Raw genomic sequence first — 17,716 nt, 5'->3', positions numbered from 1 at the left:
CTAAGGGTGAAGCAGAAAATATGCAAAGCTGGCATTGTAACTGGAGTTATCTGCCAGAGATACACGATACAGCTGAGAAACCCGAGTTTACGAGGTTCTAAAGCTTTCTGTTCATAGCCACAAAATTTATGTCTGGGTCATCATGAATTGCGCGCGCCCTAGATCCCATCTTGCCCTCTTTCTTTCACCCTAGCTGCTGTGGCTGCCCCCCTCCAGGGCACAGAGCATCCCGTGCCAAAAATAGGTGCCTAGAATAGCAAAGATGAATCACCCTTTGAAGGTGAATGCTGCGTCCTGATAACTATAAATGGAAGCCAGTTGACAGGCTTAGATGTAGACACCTAATTTTCAGACATCTCAAGTCCAGGGAGGTGAATCTCAGCCTATTTGTCCATCTTCAGAGCCACGGCAGTGCCATAACTTTTCCCTTTGCTATTGCAGAGGCTTCTCTGAGCCCCAGGAGCTCCCCGCAAAGAACCTGCTGTTCTTTGCCCTCCCTGGTGCTTGTTCGGGTGTGGGTGTAGGGTGTCCCCCAGGAACGGGTTACCAATCACCCAGCTCAAAAGACCATCCATCCAGAAACCAGATGGAGCGGTATCAAGCCAACATAACACCATTCCTGCCGCGGTTCCCCCCGTGGCATGACAGCTCTGCGCCAAGTGGGAGAGCTCAGCTTGCACGAGGCACCTGCAGTTCCAGATCAGATGTTCCCTTGGTCAAAGGTTCTGGCTTTCCTTTCTAGAAAAGGGCTAAACGGTGAATCTGTGTTACCTTAACCACCTAAAACGTTCGTGGGGCTGGTGAGTTCTCTGCAGGGAAGTGAACTCAACCCAAGGATGTGCTTTGACATGTTCTCCTTCTATTAGAAAGGTAAAGTGAAAGAGGCTGCCCAGCGCTACCAGTACGCTCTGAAAAAATTCCCCAGGGAAGGATTCGGAGAAGACCTGAAAACGTTCCGCGAGCTGAAGGTGTCGCTCCTTCTCAACCTCTCCCGGTGTCGAAGGAAAATGAACGTAAGTCTCCGCGCTCTTGCTGGCCTCGCACACAAGCTGCCCGTTCTCTGCCTGTGCACAGGGACGTGTCCGTCCCGTAACTGCGCTGTGACCTCCGAGATCTCTCCTCGGTGTAACCTGGTTGTCTTTCACCCAGCCCTGACATCTTAGAATTCAAAAGGAGTAATGGTTTAACGTGCATTTCTGATGATTAAAAATTCATTGCTATGTTTATAGCTCTTTGAATTTTTTATTACTCCCTTTTGATGATGATGTGAGTTGGGGGTGGAGGCATTTTCCAGATTTCTAGGGCAGCGCTGAGGGAGGAGCTAGGAGGTGTGCTGCTTTGAATGCTAATTAATTTAAAACGAAGGAGCATATGCTTAGGGGGCTAGCACTTCCCCAGGGCAGTGACTCATCCAGAAACACCCCCACATACTCCCTCTCCTCCCAGAACTGCCAGATCACTGTCACTCTCCTTGCTCCAGTCAAGCAGCATCTAGTGAGCGGCTCCCGCGGGATGTGTCCTGCCCCAGAGCCAGCAGCTCCCGCGGGATGTGTCCTGCCCTGCGGGATGTGTCCTGCCCCGCAGAGCGGTGCCAGGCTCGGCAAGTGACATCTCCTCCGAGGCCATGAGCCAGCACAGGTTACACTGGAAGGGAAGGGGGTTCTGTGACACCTTCATTTCTTTAAGCTGTGAGGGAGAAAGGTGAAAAGCAACAGAAGTAAAATCTTAATGCGGGTGAAGAAACACCACAGTTTGGAGAAAAAGTGTGAACCTGCTCTTTAAACAAGCCAACTGGCAGCTAAGCCTGTGCTTTGAGGACAAGGGCTTTGGATTATTGTTAACCAGGGAATCCCAGGTTTCTGGGATGCTCCTGCAGCTTTTGCACCTATAGACGAGACCATACAGGTGCCAACCTTAACCAGGGAATCCCGGGTTTCTTGATAGATGCTCCTACAGTTTTTGCACCTATAGATGAGGCCATACAGGTACCAACCTCTTGATTACATTCCCCGCGTAGTCTGTTAGGCACTACCTCTTCAGTAGCTGCTACCCCCTCCCTCCCCACTCCCTAACCAGTCTCCCAGGCGAGGTGTAGGAGAGAGGCAAGGACCAGTGGAGGGGGTGGCACTGGCAGGAGACCTTTGCCAGGCAAGTCCTGTTTGTAGCTGCTGAGATGTCCTAGTCCCTTCCTTCACGTGCACTTGTACTCGGCCCCTTCAAAGCATGTCAGTGTGTTGCAGAGTGGGAAACAGAGGGCGTGGGAAAGGCTTCCCATGGCTTTCAACTATGGAAAAAAAATCCTTCGTGAGATTACATTCCAGCCTCTGCGAGACCAGATGTTTCCTCAAGGCTGTAGGTTGTCGGAGAGGGATTGCATGCACTTGTTGGGGACACAGTCAATGAGAACGGAGCCGGTGGCACACCGGGCTCTCTGGGTGCTGACAGCATCTGGCGTTACAAGAGGGTTTGGGGGCTTTGGATGTGCCATCGTAGCTCTCTGGCTGTAAATGATGTTGAATCCGTGTGAAAGAATCCGGTGCCACCAAGTTTTCCGTGGTATGTGCAAAACCGAAAACCAAAAGCGAATGCCCATATTAAGTTTGTTTTTTTTCCCCAAGCTGTATATATTTTTATTTCTATATCTATTCAGTTACTTATCTGCACACCTATTGTAATGACAGGATTTTGGAATGGCGGAGGAATTTGCTACTAAAGCACTGGAGCTGAAACCGAAATCTTACGAAGCTTACTATGCAAGAGCAAGGGCCAAACGCAGCAGCAGGTGAGGAGAGAGAGAGAAAAGTGCGAGGGGCTGGTCTCTTCGATGCCACATCGATGTGGGCATCCGCCGTGCAAAACCGTACCAGTGTCCCCACGGGAAGAAATGGCAAAGGAACGTTTGTTAATGAAATTACAAACCTCTCAAACTCCAGAGTAACACCCTCCCTCATTTGGTAATTTCTGGAGACAGCTGAACGCAAACGCGTTGAGAGGTTCGTCTTAGTTGAACTGTGTCTGAACGTCTCACTACACTGGAAACCTGACACCAAAGTTGAGTGTTCTTTTTAAAAATACACTTTAGTTCAACCACTGCTTGGACTGGAAGCAAAATATGACTCATGGAAGCCCTGTGGCCCATGTTGTGCAAGAGGGCAGGCTTATTCATCACGGTGATCTCTCCTGGCTTTAAGAGCTGTGAGTCTGTGTGTCCTGCAGCACTTCTTGCGAGGCAGGAGCTGCTGCCCAGCTGGGCAGTGACGGTGCAGCTCCTGCTCCCAGCACTGCAGCCGGCTTCCAGGGAGCCGCGGCACTGGGATCTCTCTGCACCTCCGACGGAGCCCAGAGGATTCCCTGCTTAATCTCCCCGAAGGCTAAAAGATGGGAGATCAGGTTCATTTCTAAGCCCATCAACGCCGTTCCTCAATGAGCTGGAGGGCTTGCTGTGAGCCCCGCGCTCCAGGGCTGGGCGCGCTGTCATTGCGCACGTCTTGGTTGTAAACGGCAACCAGAACGCCTGGCGTGGCGGTGCAGAGAGTCACCAGTAGCCGGAGGAACGTCCAGCTCACCTGTGCCAGTACAGCCCCCCCGCTTTGACCCTCCTTGCTGGAGGCGATGGGTGGGAGTGGGCTCCTGGCCACGGTGTGGGGGGCAAGGCCGTGCCCTTCTGTGGGGCAGAGGAGCCCCCCCAGCCGTGCCGCACCGGCCTCACGCCTGCCCTGCGGTGGGTTCCCTCCCCGCTGTGTCCGGAGCCCTTGTAAGGAACCGGAGGAGCCGGGTCCCTTCCCAGGCGGTCGCAGCCTCCCCACGTCCAGGCGGCCATGTCTGCCCCGGCTCCCTCCAGCAGGATCCATCACCACGCTGCCTCCCCTCCTGCATTTCCCAGCCTGTGCCCGGCAGCCCCCCGAGGTCAGCCCCGTCCGGGGAACAGGCGTTTCTCCCCCCTCTGCCTGCTCTTCCATGGCTGGTGCCACGGCGTAGGCGGGCGTTGGGAGGTGTGAGGAGCTTCACTGGGGTCATCCTCCCAGACGACAGCCACGCTCTAACAGAGGGGTTTGCTCCAAAGCCAGCGGTGTCCCTGTAAGTGACAACCCCCTTCCCGACCCCCCTGCCTCCCGTTCCCTCCTCGCAGGCTGGCCTTCCCCCTGCAAAGCCTGCCGGGGGGCTGGTACCCCCGCGCGCCGCTCGGGTCCTTCCTGCCGACGAGGTGAGCGGGGGCCATCGCGGAACTGGAGCGAGCGGCCTGGCCCGAGGCGCTGACCCACGCCCCGAGCTGCAGGGCACGGCGCTGTGCGCTCCCCGCGCCGGGCACAGCTTTACGTTCTCGTGGGCGCAAGCGGTTGCGCCTCTGTCAGAGCTGCGCTGCTTTGTGGTGGCGGCGAGCCGGGCTCTGGGCTACCAACGCTTTGGCTTCCCCTTCGCTAGCGCAGGGGCAAAGCTCCTGGTGGTGCCACGGGGAGTAATTAACGAGCCTGTGACGAACACCTCGGGACAGGCGTTTTTGCTAGTCTGGGTTGTGCCATCTCAGGACTCTGTTCCCCTCTTCTCCAGAGTGGCTGGCAGTGTTTTCCTTCAGTTTGGATAAAATAAACCCCAGGGAGGCGTGTAAGGCAGAGTTTGGGAGCCGCCGCGCGTGGCAGCGGTCACAGGCATCTCCCTTGGTAGCACGGACACGCCACTTACCCCTCTGGAGCCTCCGAGGACGGCTCCGTTCAAATCCAGAGTAATTTCAGTTCTCATTTCTGTCCCTTTGTCAAGCAGGCAGTTTTCAGCAGCCCTGGAGGACCTGAACGAGGCCATCAAGCTGTGTCCCAACAACCGTGAGATCCAGCGGCTGCTGATGCGGGTGGAAGAGGAGTGCAGGCAGGTGCAGCAGCAGCAGCAGCAGCCGCCGCCGCTCCCGGCGGAGCCCGAGCCCGAAGCCCAGCACGAAGAGCTGTATTCTGTGCAAGATATCTTTGAGGAGGAATACCTTGAGCAGGACGTAGAAAACGTGTCCATTGGCTTGCAGACGGAGTCCAGGCCAAACCAAGGGCTGCCCGTCATCCAGAGCCCACCCCCGTCCCCAGCTCACAGGGACTCAGCCTATATTTCTGGCTCCCCTCTCGGCTCTCATCAGGTCTTTGATTTCAGGTCCAATAGCTCCGTGGGTTCGCCGACCAGGCAAGGGTACCAGTCCACATCTCCTGCTCTGTCTCCGACGCACCAGAACTCGCATTACAGACCCAGTCCTCCGCACACGTCCCCTGCTCACCAGGGCTCCTCTTACCGCTTCAGCCCACCTCCCGTTGGGAGTCAAGGGAAGGAATATCAAAGCCCACCGCCTTCTCCTCTTCGTAGAGGTCCTCAGTATCGCGCCAGCCCCCCAGCAGAAAGCATGAGCGTTTATAGGTCACAGTCCGGCTCCCCGGTGCGTTACCAGCAAGAACCCAGCGGCGTCAGCCCGCTCCCCGGCAGACCAAAGTCTCCGCTCTCCAAGATGACGCAGAGATCTTTCCAGATGCCCCAGCTCCCCGTGGCCGTGCCGCAGCAGGGGCTGAGGCTGCAGCCAGCCAAGGCACAGATCGTGAGGAGCAACCAGCCCAGCTCCGCCGTCCACTCAAGTACTGTCATCCCAACCGGCGCCTACAGCCAGGTCGCCCACTCGATGGCCAGCAAGTACCAGTCGGCGTCGGGGGAAATGGGGGTTAGCCAGAGCCGGCTGGTCTACCAGGGCTCCATCGGGGGCATCGTCGGGGACAGCAGGCCAGTGCAGCACGTCCAGGCGAGCCTCAGTGCAGGGGCCATCTGCCAGCACGGAGGGCTGGCTAAAGAAGACCTTCCACAGAGACCGTCCTCGGCGTACCGGGGGGGCATGAGATACAGCCAGACCCCTCAGATTGGGCGAAGCCAGTCCGCATCCTACTACCCGGTGTGTCACTCCAAGCTCGACCTGGAGCGTTCTTCCCTCCCCGCCAGCCAGCTGGGCTCTCCAGACGTGTCTCACCTCATACGAAGGCCCATCTCAGTCAACCCCAGCGAAATCAAGCCTCACCCGCCGACTCCGAGGCCCCTGCTCCACTCTCAGAGCGTTGGCCTCCGCTTCTCTCCTTCCAGCAATAGCATCTCCTCCACCGCCAACCTGGCTCCCAGCTTCCGCCCTTCCGCCTCGATTCAGCAGATGGAGATCCCTCTCAAGCCAGCCTACGACAGGTCGTGCGATGAACTTTCTCCGGTCTCTCCCACGCAGGGGGGTTACCCCAGCGAGCCAGCCCGATCCCGGACCACGCCGTTCATGGGAATCATAGATAAAACCGCTCGGACTCAGCAGTACCCCCACCTCCATCAGCAGAACCGGACCTGGGCTGTGTCGTCGGTGGACACTGTCATTAGTCCCACGTCTCCTGGCAACCTCCCCCAGCCGGAATCATTTAGCCCGCCTTCTTCAATCAGCAACATTGCCTTTTATAACAAAACCAACAATGCACAGAATGGCCATTTGCTAGAGGAAGACTATTACAGCCCCCATGGGATGCTGGCCAATGGGTCCCGGGGAGACCTCCTGGAGAGAGTCACCCAAGCCTCCTCGTACCCCGACGTCAAGGTGGCAAGGACGCTGCCTGTGGCGCAGGCCTACCAGGACAACCTGTACAGGCAGCTCTCGAGGGACTCCAGGCAAGGGCAGACATCCCCAATCAAACCAAAGAGACCATTTGTGGAGTCTAATGTGTAAAAGACACTTGTTGGAGTAAGACCCTCATGTTTTCAGCACACACTTCCGAGCTTGATTTCCATGCATATTATGATTATTATTATTATTATTATTATTTTCATTTCTCTTTGGTAGCTACATGACCAAGTTTCTCCGGTACTCTGTGTGGTGGTCAGACAGCCATGCACGTGCTCCAGCCCTTTCGTTCCCCAGCTGACCGTGAAGCCAACATCAGCCGAGCCAGTATCGTTTGCCCAATTCCAGCTAAGATCCCAACCAGGATACCTTAGTGTGCGCGCAGGGTGGTCCAGAAATATCCCCTACGCAGCAGGAGGTAACCAGCTCTTTTTCAAGAGACAGTTGCATTCGATTTAAATTGGGGTTTTTTTTGTCTTGCTGAGCTCTTACTCAGTTCTGGTGGGAATTCCTAGCGGGAGCAGGGCAGGGATCACAGGAGCCTTTCCCGAGGCTGCACCCGCAGGTCCCCGTGCCAGCCGGGTCCTTTGGCTCTCTACCCTCGAAGAGCAAATGACCCGCAGCGAGCAAGGGCACCGTGTGCTTTAACACCAAGCAGCTGTGCACAGTAACCCTCCTGCTTCATCTGGTTTGGGGCGGTTTATTCTGAGTTGGATTCCTTCGTTATTTAGTCGCGTCGTCAGCCAGAAGGGGCGGGGGTCACGCGGTGCTTTGCTACTTGCGAGCTGCCTGTGGGTGCCCCGGCGCTGGTTTGCTCTGGGGCGCTTTACACGAGCCTCGGGAGGTGAAAGTTGGCCCCTCGTACGCGTCGTAATCAGCCAAGGGAACTGGCCAGGAGCCTCTTGCGCGTGAACTGGGATGGCAACGACGGCTTCTTCGTACCGTTAGCGGGCGGCTGCACCTCACACACGGCACCGCATTTCCATCGGGACGGTTCGATGGCGGGGGTTTGATTTTGGTGGGGTGTTTTTACTTGCAAGGAAAAACAAAAATCTGACTTAGAAAACGGCATTCAAGGAGGAAAACTGCAATTTAAAAAAAAAATTTTAATTATTTTTTTTATAATGAGGATGCATAACGTGGCATGATGGTTCCGGAGACAGGAAGGGTCCTTCTGCGAAGCCAGCCATGCAGCATCCCTTCCTTTTGGCTTGCTCCCACCTGGGGAGCCCGCGCCGTAGCGAGGGCTGTTCTCCTCTAAGATCCGTTCCCAATATCCTGGGAAGCGATTGCCGTGTCCCATACCTGTAAATGATAGAGACCACGTTTTGCTTTCTAAGGAGCTGTAGTTAAAAGAGAGATATTTATAATTTATTTATGCAATCTATTTCAGGATATTTTTCGGTTTGGATTGTTTTGGGTGTTGGTTTGGTTGTTTGTTTTTTTTTAAATCAAATGCAAATCACGTCAAGACGTTGTGAAAAGCAGGGGACAGTTCCAAAATCCTTTCTAGAGGATTTTCAATAATTTTTCAATTATTGTCTGAAATTGTTTCGCAGGGTTGGAGGAGCTTTCTTTACAGATCCATTTATTACCGGTGGGTTTGTAATCTGCCTTTTCAGTTCCTGAGGGTGTAGGGCGGGATGAGCCGGGGGGGCGGGGGGGGGGGGGGGGAGCGATAACCCTGTAGCTTGTTTTAAAGCAAAATAGTGCCTGTTGCCCAACGCCAAACCTCACTCATATCAACTCGTCAGAGCGATGTCAGTGCTGAGCAGGAGGAGCGATACCTTTCGGTGTTTCCAAAGGGCTATGCGAATAGATTGCAAGACTTCTTGAACCAAATCGGGGGGGTCCAGCCTCTGCTGGTGTAAGTGAGCATATCCCCAGCGCAACATCAGTGCAGCTGCATCCATTTACACCAGCTAAGGACTTGGCCCGAAACTCTTAAGCAAACCATGGCTTCGATGGGGCTCTTTTTTTTTTTTTTTTTTTTTTTCTTTTTCTTTCTCCCCCCCCGCCCCGTGTATGGATCAACACATCTCGTTGCTGTTTCGTTGCCTAATTTGCTCAGAGCAAACTGGGACGTGCGCACCTCGGGGCGGTGGGGCCTCGTGTCTCATAGACACATGAGAGTGTTCGGGGGGTGTTTCCTCTGTGGGGTTTGGTGGGGTTTGTGCTCTTTTGGGCTGTTTGTCCAAGCCAGTATTTGGATTGAGGTTGGTGTCTTTATTCTCGAGGTGCAGCCCAGCACTGACTCTTTGCTTTCTTACAGGGCTCTGTAAAGCAGGGGGTGGACTGGGAGACCCCCCGGGCGGGTGGGCTCCCCGCGGCCGCGGGAACACTCAGCTCCATGCACTATTTCTTTCCTTGCAAAGGGGGTGTAATGGTTGATCGGGTTGGGGTGGGTTTTTTTTTTTTCTTCCTCTCTTTTGAAGTAGTGTGTTCTGCTTTGTAAGGAATTACTGATTTTTTCTCTGCATACAGCGCATCAATAGCTAGGGCGTGCGTACCATGGGTCTGGAGTAGCGCCAGTCGCTTTGCTCAGCGCCCCCCATCCTCCAGCTTTCTGATCGAGTGAGTGGCTTCCTACCTTTAGTTGCTTCTTTGAAAGGGAAAAGTAACAAGTTGAGCCCCGTCCCTATTTCACGTGGCCGAGCCAGAGGCGCTGCGGCCGTGAGCCGGGTCTCTCCGCTGAGATGCAAACGGGACGGTCCGAAAGCAGCGATGCGAGAACTGCCCGTGCTTTGCTTTCGCTATTCACTGCCTTGTGCTCCCAGTACGGTCCTTCCGAAACGTCCCCTCACGGCACTTCTGTGTATAACTCTTGGGTTTATGAAGATGTTTTAAGGGAAAAAGAAAACAGCTCACACTTATAACACAAACACCAAGCTGAAAGAAGGCTTAAATACTGCGGTGTGCAGGTTTTTTCACGATACCACGTGTTACATTTTTCACAGGATTCTTGCACTAATGGTTTTCCATCTGTTCTCTCTGTAAATGGGTGCACTTTACTGTTTGAATTTGTTACTATGATAAATACTGGATATTTAAGCGTGAGTAGTGTCTTCATTAGAAAAATAGCAAAACAGCTCTTGTCTCTTAGTGTATTTTTCAAAAAAAAAAAAGAAAAAAGAAAAGAAACGAAGCAATGAATCATAACATTTATAGCACAAGAACTGACTCTTGTATATAAGCATCAACAGATTGAGTAATTTTTAAATACAAAATTATTTGCAGTGGTTTTAAAGCACTTCCCCAGCAGTTCTCTGAGGGACAGTCGAGGCAGGATGGCCGCTGTAGTCCCCGGGTGGGTGAGGAGCACACCTCTCCCTGGAAAAGCTGTTTGTTACACAGTACCCTGTGTCCACAAAGTCACGATTCGGATTTGGCGTGGACGGGAAGCAGAGGGGGTTTGGGGTTTTGTGCTGTCGTGCGTGGTCCTGTCGTGAGGCGTGAGACTCGGGTGGCGCCGGTGGCCCTTCGCCTCGGTGTCTGAGACCGAGATCTGAGAAGCCCGGGCCGCGGGGCGGGAGCACACGCAGAGTTCCAGACACGGTGCTGTCTTGTCCATCTGTGCTACGTGTTTAATTACTCCTTGAGTAACTGGGATGCGGGACGATGCTGCCAGCCGGCGGCTCCAGCCCCTCCCCAGCTGCAGTGGCACCACGGGCGAGCCCCCGATTGTGATTCTTTGGCGCACGGAGTAAACCAGGTTCTTGAGGCCATTGAAAGCTGCGGGTTGGGCTCTTGGGGTGCATCGGGTGGGCGATGCCAAAGCCGAGCCCTGTGTTTGGCCGGCGTTCCCACCAGATGTCTCTCACCCTCTGCGGGCTGTGCCACCGCAGAGCCCAAAGCTTCTCTCCCAACTTGGGAGGGGGGGGGGGGTCCACCGGGACCCTCGGCAGGGCCTCCCAGCTCTGGCTTTGTCTCCCAGGCTGGGAGGATGCTCTGGTCCCAGGGGAGGGGGCCACCCGTCTTGGGGGTGCTCTGCAGGGGTCCCCACCAGCCAGGCTGGCCAGGGCGTTGGAGGGCTTTGAGAATAGTCTTCAGCATCCACCTGGAGCTCGTAGGAGAGGGAGGGGTTTACGCAGACAGATCCCTTGGGATCAGTCTGGAAAGGCAAAGGCGCTGCGCAGCCCGAGCCCCCTTCCCCACCCCGCTGCTGGGGGGGCACAGGCTGCACCGGGTCCCGGCAAACCAAGGCGTGTGTCCGTCCGTCCGTCCGCCTGGCACCAGTGCCCACGGGGGGCCCTCCGGGCGCTGCTCCTTGGGGCTTGTTTCTTTCACCTGGCTGTAAAGAAAAGCGCTTGGCTAGCGTGAGCACTGGGGCGTGCGCGTGACAAACACCTAAGCCATACTTGGATTAAGTCCGGAACGGGGGTGGCTAATAAATTTGGAGCGATTCAGTCCCTTCGTACCAAGGTCGCTGTATATTCAGGGTTACCCAGAAGAAGTCCAGCTAAAACCGAAGTGCCAGCTCCACCTTACCTAGAGAAACAAGCAAGCCGGCGTGCCTGCTCGGCCCCCGTTCCTCGCCGGGGGCGTCCGCGGTGAGCTGTGACGAGCTCCTTGGTGGTTGTACTTTGCTTTAGTCTTGGGGAATTCAAAATAACTCTTCTACCGGCGTTAACGGTGTTTAACCAAGGGCTTAGGGGAAGAGCTGTTGTACCCGCTGGGATCTCTGTGGATAAATGCCTTCACCCCATGCTGGTTGCTCTGCGCAAAGTCTGGTGGGGTGCATGTTGGACACAAAGCACAATGGTTGAAAGTTAATCTGCGTTTTTTTCAGATTTGTGTGAATAATTGCTGGATTTTCATTCAATCAAACTCTTTTTTTCTAATATAAACCACTAAGGGCTCAATTCTTTAGCAAGATGCGTTCGTGTCCAACTCCTGACTATACAGCTGGATCTCACCGCAACTGTTACAGACCTACCCAAGAGAAAACAGCTAGCGCGACTGTCACCGGGAAAGCCAACAGACACCAAACCCATCCGCCGTATCCTTTCCTCCTGCTCATTTTCTAGCTGTCACGGTACTGGCGAGTCAGCAGACGGGTCCCACCTGTCGGGATCGTATCCTATAGTCAGGAAAACAAGAGGGCTGCTTTGCCAAAAGACTCTGTCCCTTCCAGGTGACACTGCCTGGGGACGGCGGTGGGTCGTCTCCTCCGGCGGGTCGGGGTCGTGCTGGGTGGGTGGGAGAGCCTCACGCCCCAGGAATCGGGTCACTTCGCCGGGGGTCTGCCTCGCTGTGCACTGATAAGCCAGACGCTGAGAGCGGCACCGTGCGCTACGTTCTGTTCTGTTGGTGCACCAGTAACCCAGAGACTCGCGTGGACTCTGCCAGTACTGCCGGCGTCACCTCTGTCCAGCCTTTTCTTTCCCATCGTGTTGCATTCAGCGTTTCGTCTCCCTTCTGTCTTCACATCCGAGAGGATCCGAGTTCGGTACAAACACGTACAGTACACACACCTTGTGCTTTGTACAATTCCCTGGTTGCCATCCTCCGAGACACTTGCTGGGAAGATCTTTAAGACACTTAAATTTTCCTTTAGCTTTTCTATAATTCCGATGTAAAGGACTTTCTCTCTGTACAGTATATTATTCAATGCATGTTCTGTTCTCTCTACTGATATATTGAACACCACACAGTTGTGATATTGTGCAGTGGGAAGAGCAGCCCCTGCCGACAGCGGAGGCCTTCGCCTCTCATGTATAAGGAAAGAAGAAAACATATTTTTTTCCTTTGCTGTATTTGCTTGAGCAGAGTTTTCTTGTCTGTACATGTGAGCTGTGAGATAGATGTGAAAAGTTCAAAAGAATGCATTCCCCCCCCCCCCCCCCCAATGTATACAGATTGTAATCTGTACAATGAAAACTGTATGTATGAAAAAAAATGTACTTATTTATAAATGGTTAACACTTGGACATGGTGTCTGGCCTGGTGTTTTTGCCACACTGCGGCGAGCGAAGGAGTGTGCTACGGCTTCTCGGCATGGAAATAACCTGGGGATGTCAGGATGGCACAAGCGTCAGGTCTGTCTGTCACTGCGGGGATGGGGATGGGGACCCGGCACCACTGGGAGCAGGAGGGGACAGAGGGGGCGGTGATAAAGTCGGGGGGGGGGTAACTACACCAGAGTTCTCTGCTTAAAACTGTGGGAAGCAGAGCTCGGTGCTGTGGACACTGGAGCCCTGCAGGTCCCGAGAACCCAGGTGGCTCCTCACTTCATCCCTGCCCAAACCCAGGGCTCGGTTTTGCAGCTCAGCGCCCCTCGCAGCTGTGAGCATCCTTGCCTCCAGCGGCTGGGATGGGCTGGATGGGCAGCACTGGAAGGATGTGGCTCATGGGGGTTGTGGTGGGCAAAGCCCCCCTGCCTGGGCTCGTGCCTCTGGCGGAGGCTGCGTTTGCTTCGCAGCACTGGGATCCAGGAGCTTCACCCGGGCAGCTGCCTGTGCCGTAACCCAGAAGGGAGGGGATGCTTTCAGCAGAGGAGACGAGCCCACATCTCAGGGATGCACCTTCTCATGGCAGCAGGTCTCCCCCACTTCCATGGGCATATCCAGTGCGTGGCCAGACCCTGGAGATGTCCCCATGGGGTCCCTCATGCAGCCACTGCTGAGCTCTGCAGTGCCGGCTGCACGGGCCCGGTGGGACAGCCCCATCCCGGACACCCTCCCTGCCCTCCCCAGCCCCGGGGGCAGCTCCTGTCCCAGCCCCCGGGGGAGCTTAGGGGGACCCTGGAACGGTGAGCTGGGCGAGCAGAGACGGGAGGAGGGCAGGGTTAGCTGCAAACATTTATTAGGTTGGGAGCATCTGCTGAGCAGGCAACACATCGCGCGAGAGGAGGAAACATTTCGGACACAAAGATGCTGAACCTGCGCAGGCGCCGGGTGGCTCCGAGCCCACGGGGAGCCCGTTGCGGGGAGCAGCCCCCACGCACGGCCGTGCTGCTGGCCAGCGGGACACCTCGTGATGGCAAATGTCCCCTCTGCCCGTCGGCGCTGGGACATTTGAGCTTCAGCCGCTCGCAGCAGGGAAATCTGGAGTCCTGTTCCCCCGTCCCCCCGGGGCCCCTGTCCTTTGTGCCCCAGCACCGCTGCCAGCCCCTGGCCCTGCCTGTGGCACCGCTGTCCCCGTGGGGCTGGGGGCAGGCTCGGGGGGTCACTGGGGCTGTGTGGGGCAGAGCTGAGGAAGGTGAAGGCCAAGCAAGGCTGAACCCAACAAGCGGCGTTACAACATCAAGCGTGTCCTTCCCCAGCTGTTCTCATCACCCTGAGCTGGGTGACCCCAAGACACCAGGGCCGGGGTACAGGGGGACACCCTGAGGAGCCCGTGCTGGGGACCAGGGAGCTGGGGACGTCACTGGCTGCCACCACCGGGGCTCTCGCCCTCCGTCAGGGTCTTGAAGTCCATGGAGAGGGCCAGCTCCTCAGCCAGCGGCGGGCGCTTCCAGTCATCCCGCGTCAACACGTAGCCCACCACCAGCCCAAAGACCACCAGCAGCACCCCCAAGGTGTTGGCCAGGACACCCTCAGGCACAAAGTGGCTGTAGGAATCCCTGCGGGGGCGGAGGGGGATGCTCAAGCCTTGGGGTGTGGGTCACCTGTTGCTACCGTGGCTGCAGCCCCCTCCTCATCCTCATCCTCAGCATACGCACCCTGGGAAAGGTCCCTTCCCCGCAAAGCAGAGCAAGAGGGGAGTGCCCGTGTGCTGCTCGGCGACACTCTCGGTGACAGCAGAGAAAACTGGGGGCACAGTCCTACAGCAGGGGAATGGGCACCTCTCCTGCCAGAGGCAGGTGGCTCCTGGGATGCCCCATAGCTGTGTCCCCACGGTGCTGGGGCTGGGGGGCACCCCGATGTGCAGCTGGGGCTGTCACCACGTCCTCCAGCTGCGGGGACAGGGACCTCGGGGACATGAGCATCCCAGGGGGGTTCTGAAACCCCCAGCTGCAGGGAGGTGGGTGGGGGGGTGGTTTTATCCCCGTCCCCGAGGCAAGCTGTCGCAGGAGCTGACGCTTGTTAAACATCACCTGGGAAGTGACTCAGCAGCGGCAGAACTAAGGGCCCTGAGGGGACATTTAATAGCCAGGGAGCCACTGGCCCAGCAGGGGCCAGGCTCTGCCCCCCATCCCCCACCCCCCCCACCCCCCAAAGCTGGAGCAGCCCTTTGCGGGGGGTCAGGGGGATCTGGGGGGCTACCACCACCCCCAGCTTGGCCACCCACCTGATGTTGAAGAGGAGCATCTCGGTGATGCCCAGCAAGCAGGCAGCGATGGAGAGGGCAAAGAGGGCGATGCCGAAGAAGATGTGCTGGGGCTTGTACCGGCTGCGCAGCGAGAAGGAGGCACCGGGGAGCAGGAAGAAACCACAGCCCAGGAGCCACTGCAGAGGCACGGGGGTGTTACGGGGTGCTGCAAGGTCCCCTCCCAGCCGGGGGGGGCAGGGGGTCCCCAGCCCTCACCTGCAGGAGGTAAAGCACAAAGGTGGCCATCCCGCACCAGCTGTGCAGGCTGTACATGTCGGGGATGCCCTTGCTGCGATGGGACTCGAAGACAGCAACGATGCCTGCAGAGAGGAGCCCGTCACCGCCAGGGCCCGATCCGGCCCCCCCCGCCCGCCCCGGCCCCCACGCTCACCGACGAGGGCGATGACCAGCGCCAGCCCATGGAGCAGCGCGTGCAGCACCTTGGTGGGGCGCTTGGCTTCGTGCCTGAAGACCCGGTAGACCAGGAGAGCTGCCAGAGAGAGGGCAGGTGAGCACCCGTGGGGGTCCCCCACCTCCCCAGCACCCCGCATCTCCCAGGGGGGCTGCACACAGGTAGGGGGGTCCTGGGGCATCTTCCCAGCCTCATTTGTCACCGTTTTGTCCCCTTCGCTCCCCGCCCGGCTGCAGCTCTGGGGGCTTTGAAGTCTGCGGCCGGGACAGGGCGCTTGTCCTGCTCACCGTCACCTTGGAGGAAGACCATGCCCAGCACCATGCAGAGGGGGTGCACGTTGAACTGGAGGGGGCTGTGCCAGGCCACGCCGCCCCGGTAGCGGCCCAGCCAGGCGCCCGTGGTGGCCAGCAGCGTCAGGCCCAGCAGCTGCGACACGGCCACGTACGCTGAGAGCCCGGCGGGGCTGGCGGGTGGTGGGGCCCCGTCCATGCCGGCCTGCGGGGACAGAGGGGGGGCAGCGAATGGCCCTGCGGGGCAGGGGGGTCCCGGCCGCCCCGGTGTGGGGTCCTGCTGCGGGCGGTGTCTGCCGCTCCGCCTCACCTGCCACCGCGCCCGGCGCTTCCTGGTGCTGCCGGGGCGGCTGCGTCACCTGCACCCGCGGGTGGCTCCTGGCCGTCATGGCGCAGCCAGCCCTGCGCTCCTGTCACTGCCCCTGCCCCAGCCCCTGCCCTTATCCCACCTGCCCCTGCCCCTGCCCCTGCCCATATCCCACCTGCCCCTGCCCCTGCCCCTGCCCCTGCCCCTGCCCCTGCCCCTGCCCATATCCCACCTGCCCCTGCCCCTGCCCACCTGCCCCAGCCCCACAGCCACACACCACCCCTCCATCCCTGTGCCACCATCCCCATCCCTCCCAGCCCACGCCCATCCCATGTCCCACCCTCGCCACCTGCCCAGCTCACCCACCCCCAGAGCCCCACAACACCCCCCCCAAACCCTACTAGTCCTCTAGGCAGCGCAGGGACAAGTGAGGCTGCTCAGGACCCCCCTCCATGAAAAAAGTGATGGCCCCTGGGGCCATGGGGCTGGGCAAGCCCCATTCTGGGGGGACACACGCAGACACATGGTGTCACCCAGCCGCAGTCCCACTCAAGGGCTGCCCCACATCCCCACAACCCACCTGCAGCCGCCTCACGCTTCGTGCTGGCTTATCCCCCAATGCTCCCCGTGGGCCTGGGGGTCAGAGCCACCTCCGCTGGCACAGCCACCTCTCCTGCTTCCCCCGCAGCCTGGGCCACCAAGTCCCAGCCCCAGGGGCCAAGGTCCCACCTCTGCCCTGGCCCCCACTGCGGCTGCCTCTGGGGAGGAGCAGCCACTGGCTGCGGCAGACAGACCCAGGCTGCTGCCAGGGCTGGGGGGAGCATGGAGGGCTGGGGGGGTCAGGGGGGGATGCATTAAGACCACGCACACACTTTATTCCCAGCCACCTTTATTGGATCAGCCGGATAAGTGGGTTACGGGAATTGGATTATCCCATTAGGCTGCACAGCAAAGGCTGCCTGCCCATGCCGGCCGCAGCGCCCGGGGCCATGGGGGGCTCTGTGGGTCGGGCAGGGGGACCAGGTGGAGGGGGCAGCGAGAGGCACCAGCTCCTTCCTGCATCACAGCCACCTGCCCCACACCCTCAGCACCACCGTGGGGCTGCTGGCTCCGGTGGGGGTCCCGAATGGGTGCCCATGCAGCCCCATGCATCCTCCCACCAGCTGCAAACATCTGGCCCCGCTGGCACTTGCACAGGGGGCCAACGTGGTCCCCAGCCGGGCTGAGGATAGAGGGACAGGGAATGACACCCCCACCAACCACCCCCCCACCCCAACCAACCGCCCCCCACCCCGACCACAGGACCTGGCAGCAGGATACAGGGAGGCGCCTGTTGGGAATTGCCCGTTGGTCCTAAAATTACCCCGTCCGCTGCTGCCAGCCACCACCAAGCGCTGGGACAGCCGGGACCCCCGCACAGCCCCCCCTGTCCCCTCCCTGCCCCAGCTCTGCCCCCCAAGTGCAGCCCCCAGGGCAAAGCTGCTGCTCCCCACTTTTTGGGGAGGGGGTGTCTCTGGTTAAACCCTTCCTACATGGCCTGGGGAGGGTGATGCTGTGAGCACCTTGTGTACCCTGCAGCCCCTCACCATGGCCTCTGGCTGGGACCCCCAAAATCCCTGGGGGTGGGGGGGTCTGTGCTTTCCAGGGGGGCTATCAGCTCATGCAGGGGAGGGGGCTGACTGCAGCTCAGAGCTGGGGGGGACTTGAGTGATGTACTGGGGGGGGGGGGGGAGGTGGATGCCCATGCAGCTGCCCCCCTGCCCCCCCCGCCCTACCTGTGGGTGCCGGGTGGTGCCGCCTGTGCCAGGCCCAGCGGTGACAGTGTCTGAGCCAGGGACAGGGACCCGCGT

At 58.2% G+C, this 17,716-nt stretch overlaps 2 protein-coding genes across 7 annotated transcripts in view; one reads left to right on the top strand and one right to left on the bottom strand.

Moving 5' to 3' along the window:
• The window catches only part of TANC2 (tetratricopeptide repeat, ankyrin repeat and coiled-coil containing 2), a 248,650-nt gene extending 236,117 nt beyond the window's left edge, over nt 1–12,533 (top strand). For all 5 annotated transcript variants that reach the window (XM_040617492.1, XM_040617490.1, XM_040617491.1 and 2 more), the window contains 3 exons: nt 867–1,013; nt 2,682–2,782; nt 4,759–12,533. In XM_040617492.1, coding sequence (XP_040473426.1) covers nt 867–1,013; nt 2,682–2,782; nt 4,759–6,709 — 2,199 coding nt within the window. In that variant the 3' untranslated portion in view covers nt 6,710–12,533. The remainder of the gene's footprint in view (nt 1–866; nt 1,014–2,681; nt 2,783–4,758) is intronic.
• An 869-nt stretch (nt 12,534–13,402) lies between these two features.
• LOC121099177 (cytochrome b561) lies at nt 13,403–16,665 on the bottom strand. 2 transcript variants are annotated; one of them, XM_040617809.1, is made up of 6 exons: nt 16,447–16,665; nt 15,557–15,764; nt 15,249–15,347; nt 15,074–15,177; nt 14,837–14,994; nt 13,403–14,168 (listed from the first exon to the last, which is right to left on the bottom strand). In XM_040617809.1, exons 2-6 carry the CDS (start codon nt 15,756–15,758, stop codon nt 13,970–13,972), a joined length of 762 nt encoding a protein of 253 aa, XP_040473743.1. In that variant the 5' UTR covers nt 15,759–15,764; nt 16,447–16,665; the 3' UTR covers nt 13,403–13,969. The 2 variants fall into 2 exon arrangements, with proteins under 2 accessions (XP_040473743.1, XP_040473744.1); XM_040617810.1 differs by lacking the exon at nt 16,447–16,665 and adding an exon at nt 15,870–15,935.
• Between the last annotated feature and the right edge of the window lie 1,051 nt (nt 16,666–17,716).

Source organism: Falco naumanni, chromosome 18 (assembly GCF_017639655.2).
Source record: "Falco naumanni isolate bFalNau1 chromosome 18, bFalNau1.pat, whole genome shotgun sequence".
In the NCBI taxonomy this organism is placed as follows: Eukaryota; Metazoa; Chordata; class Aves; order Falconiformes; family Falconidae; genus Falco; species Falco naumanni.
The sequence above is the reverse complement of the archived record's forward strand: the minus strand, read 5'-3'. Positions and strand labels throughout refer to the sequence as shown.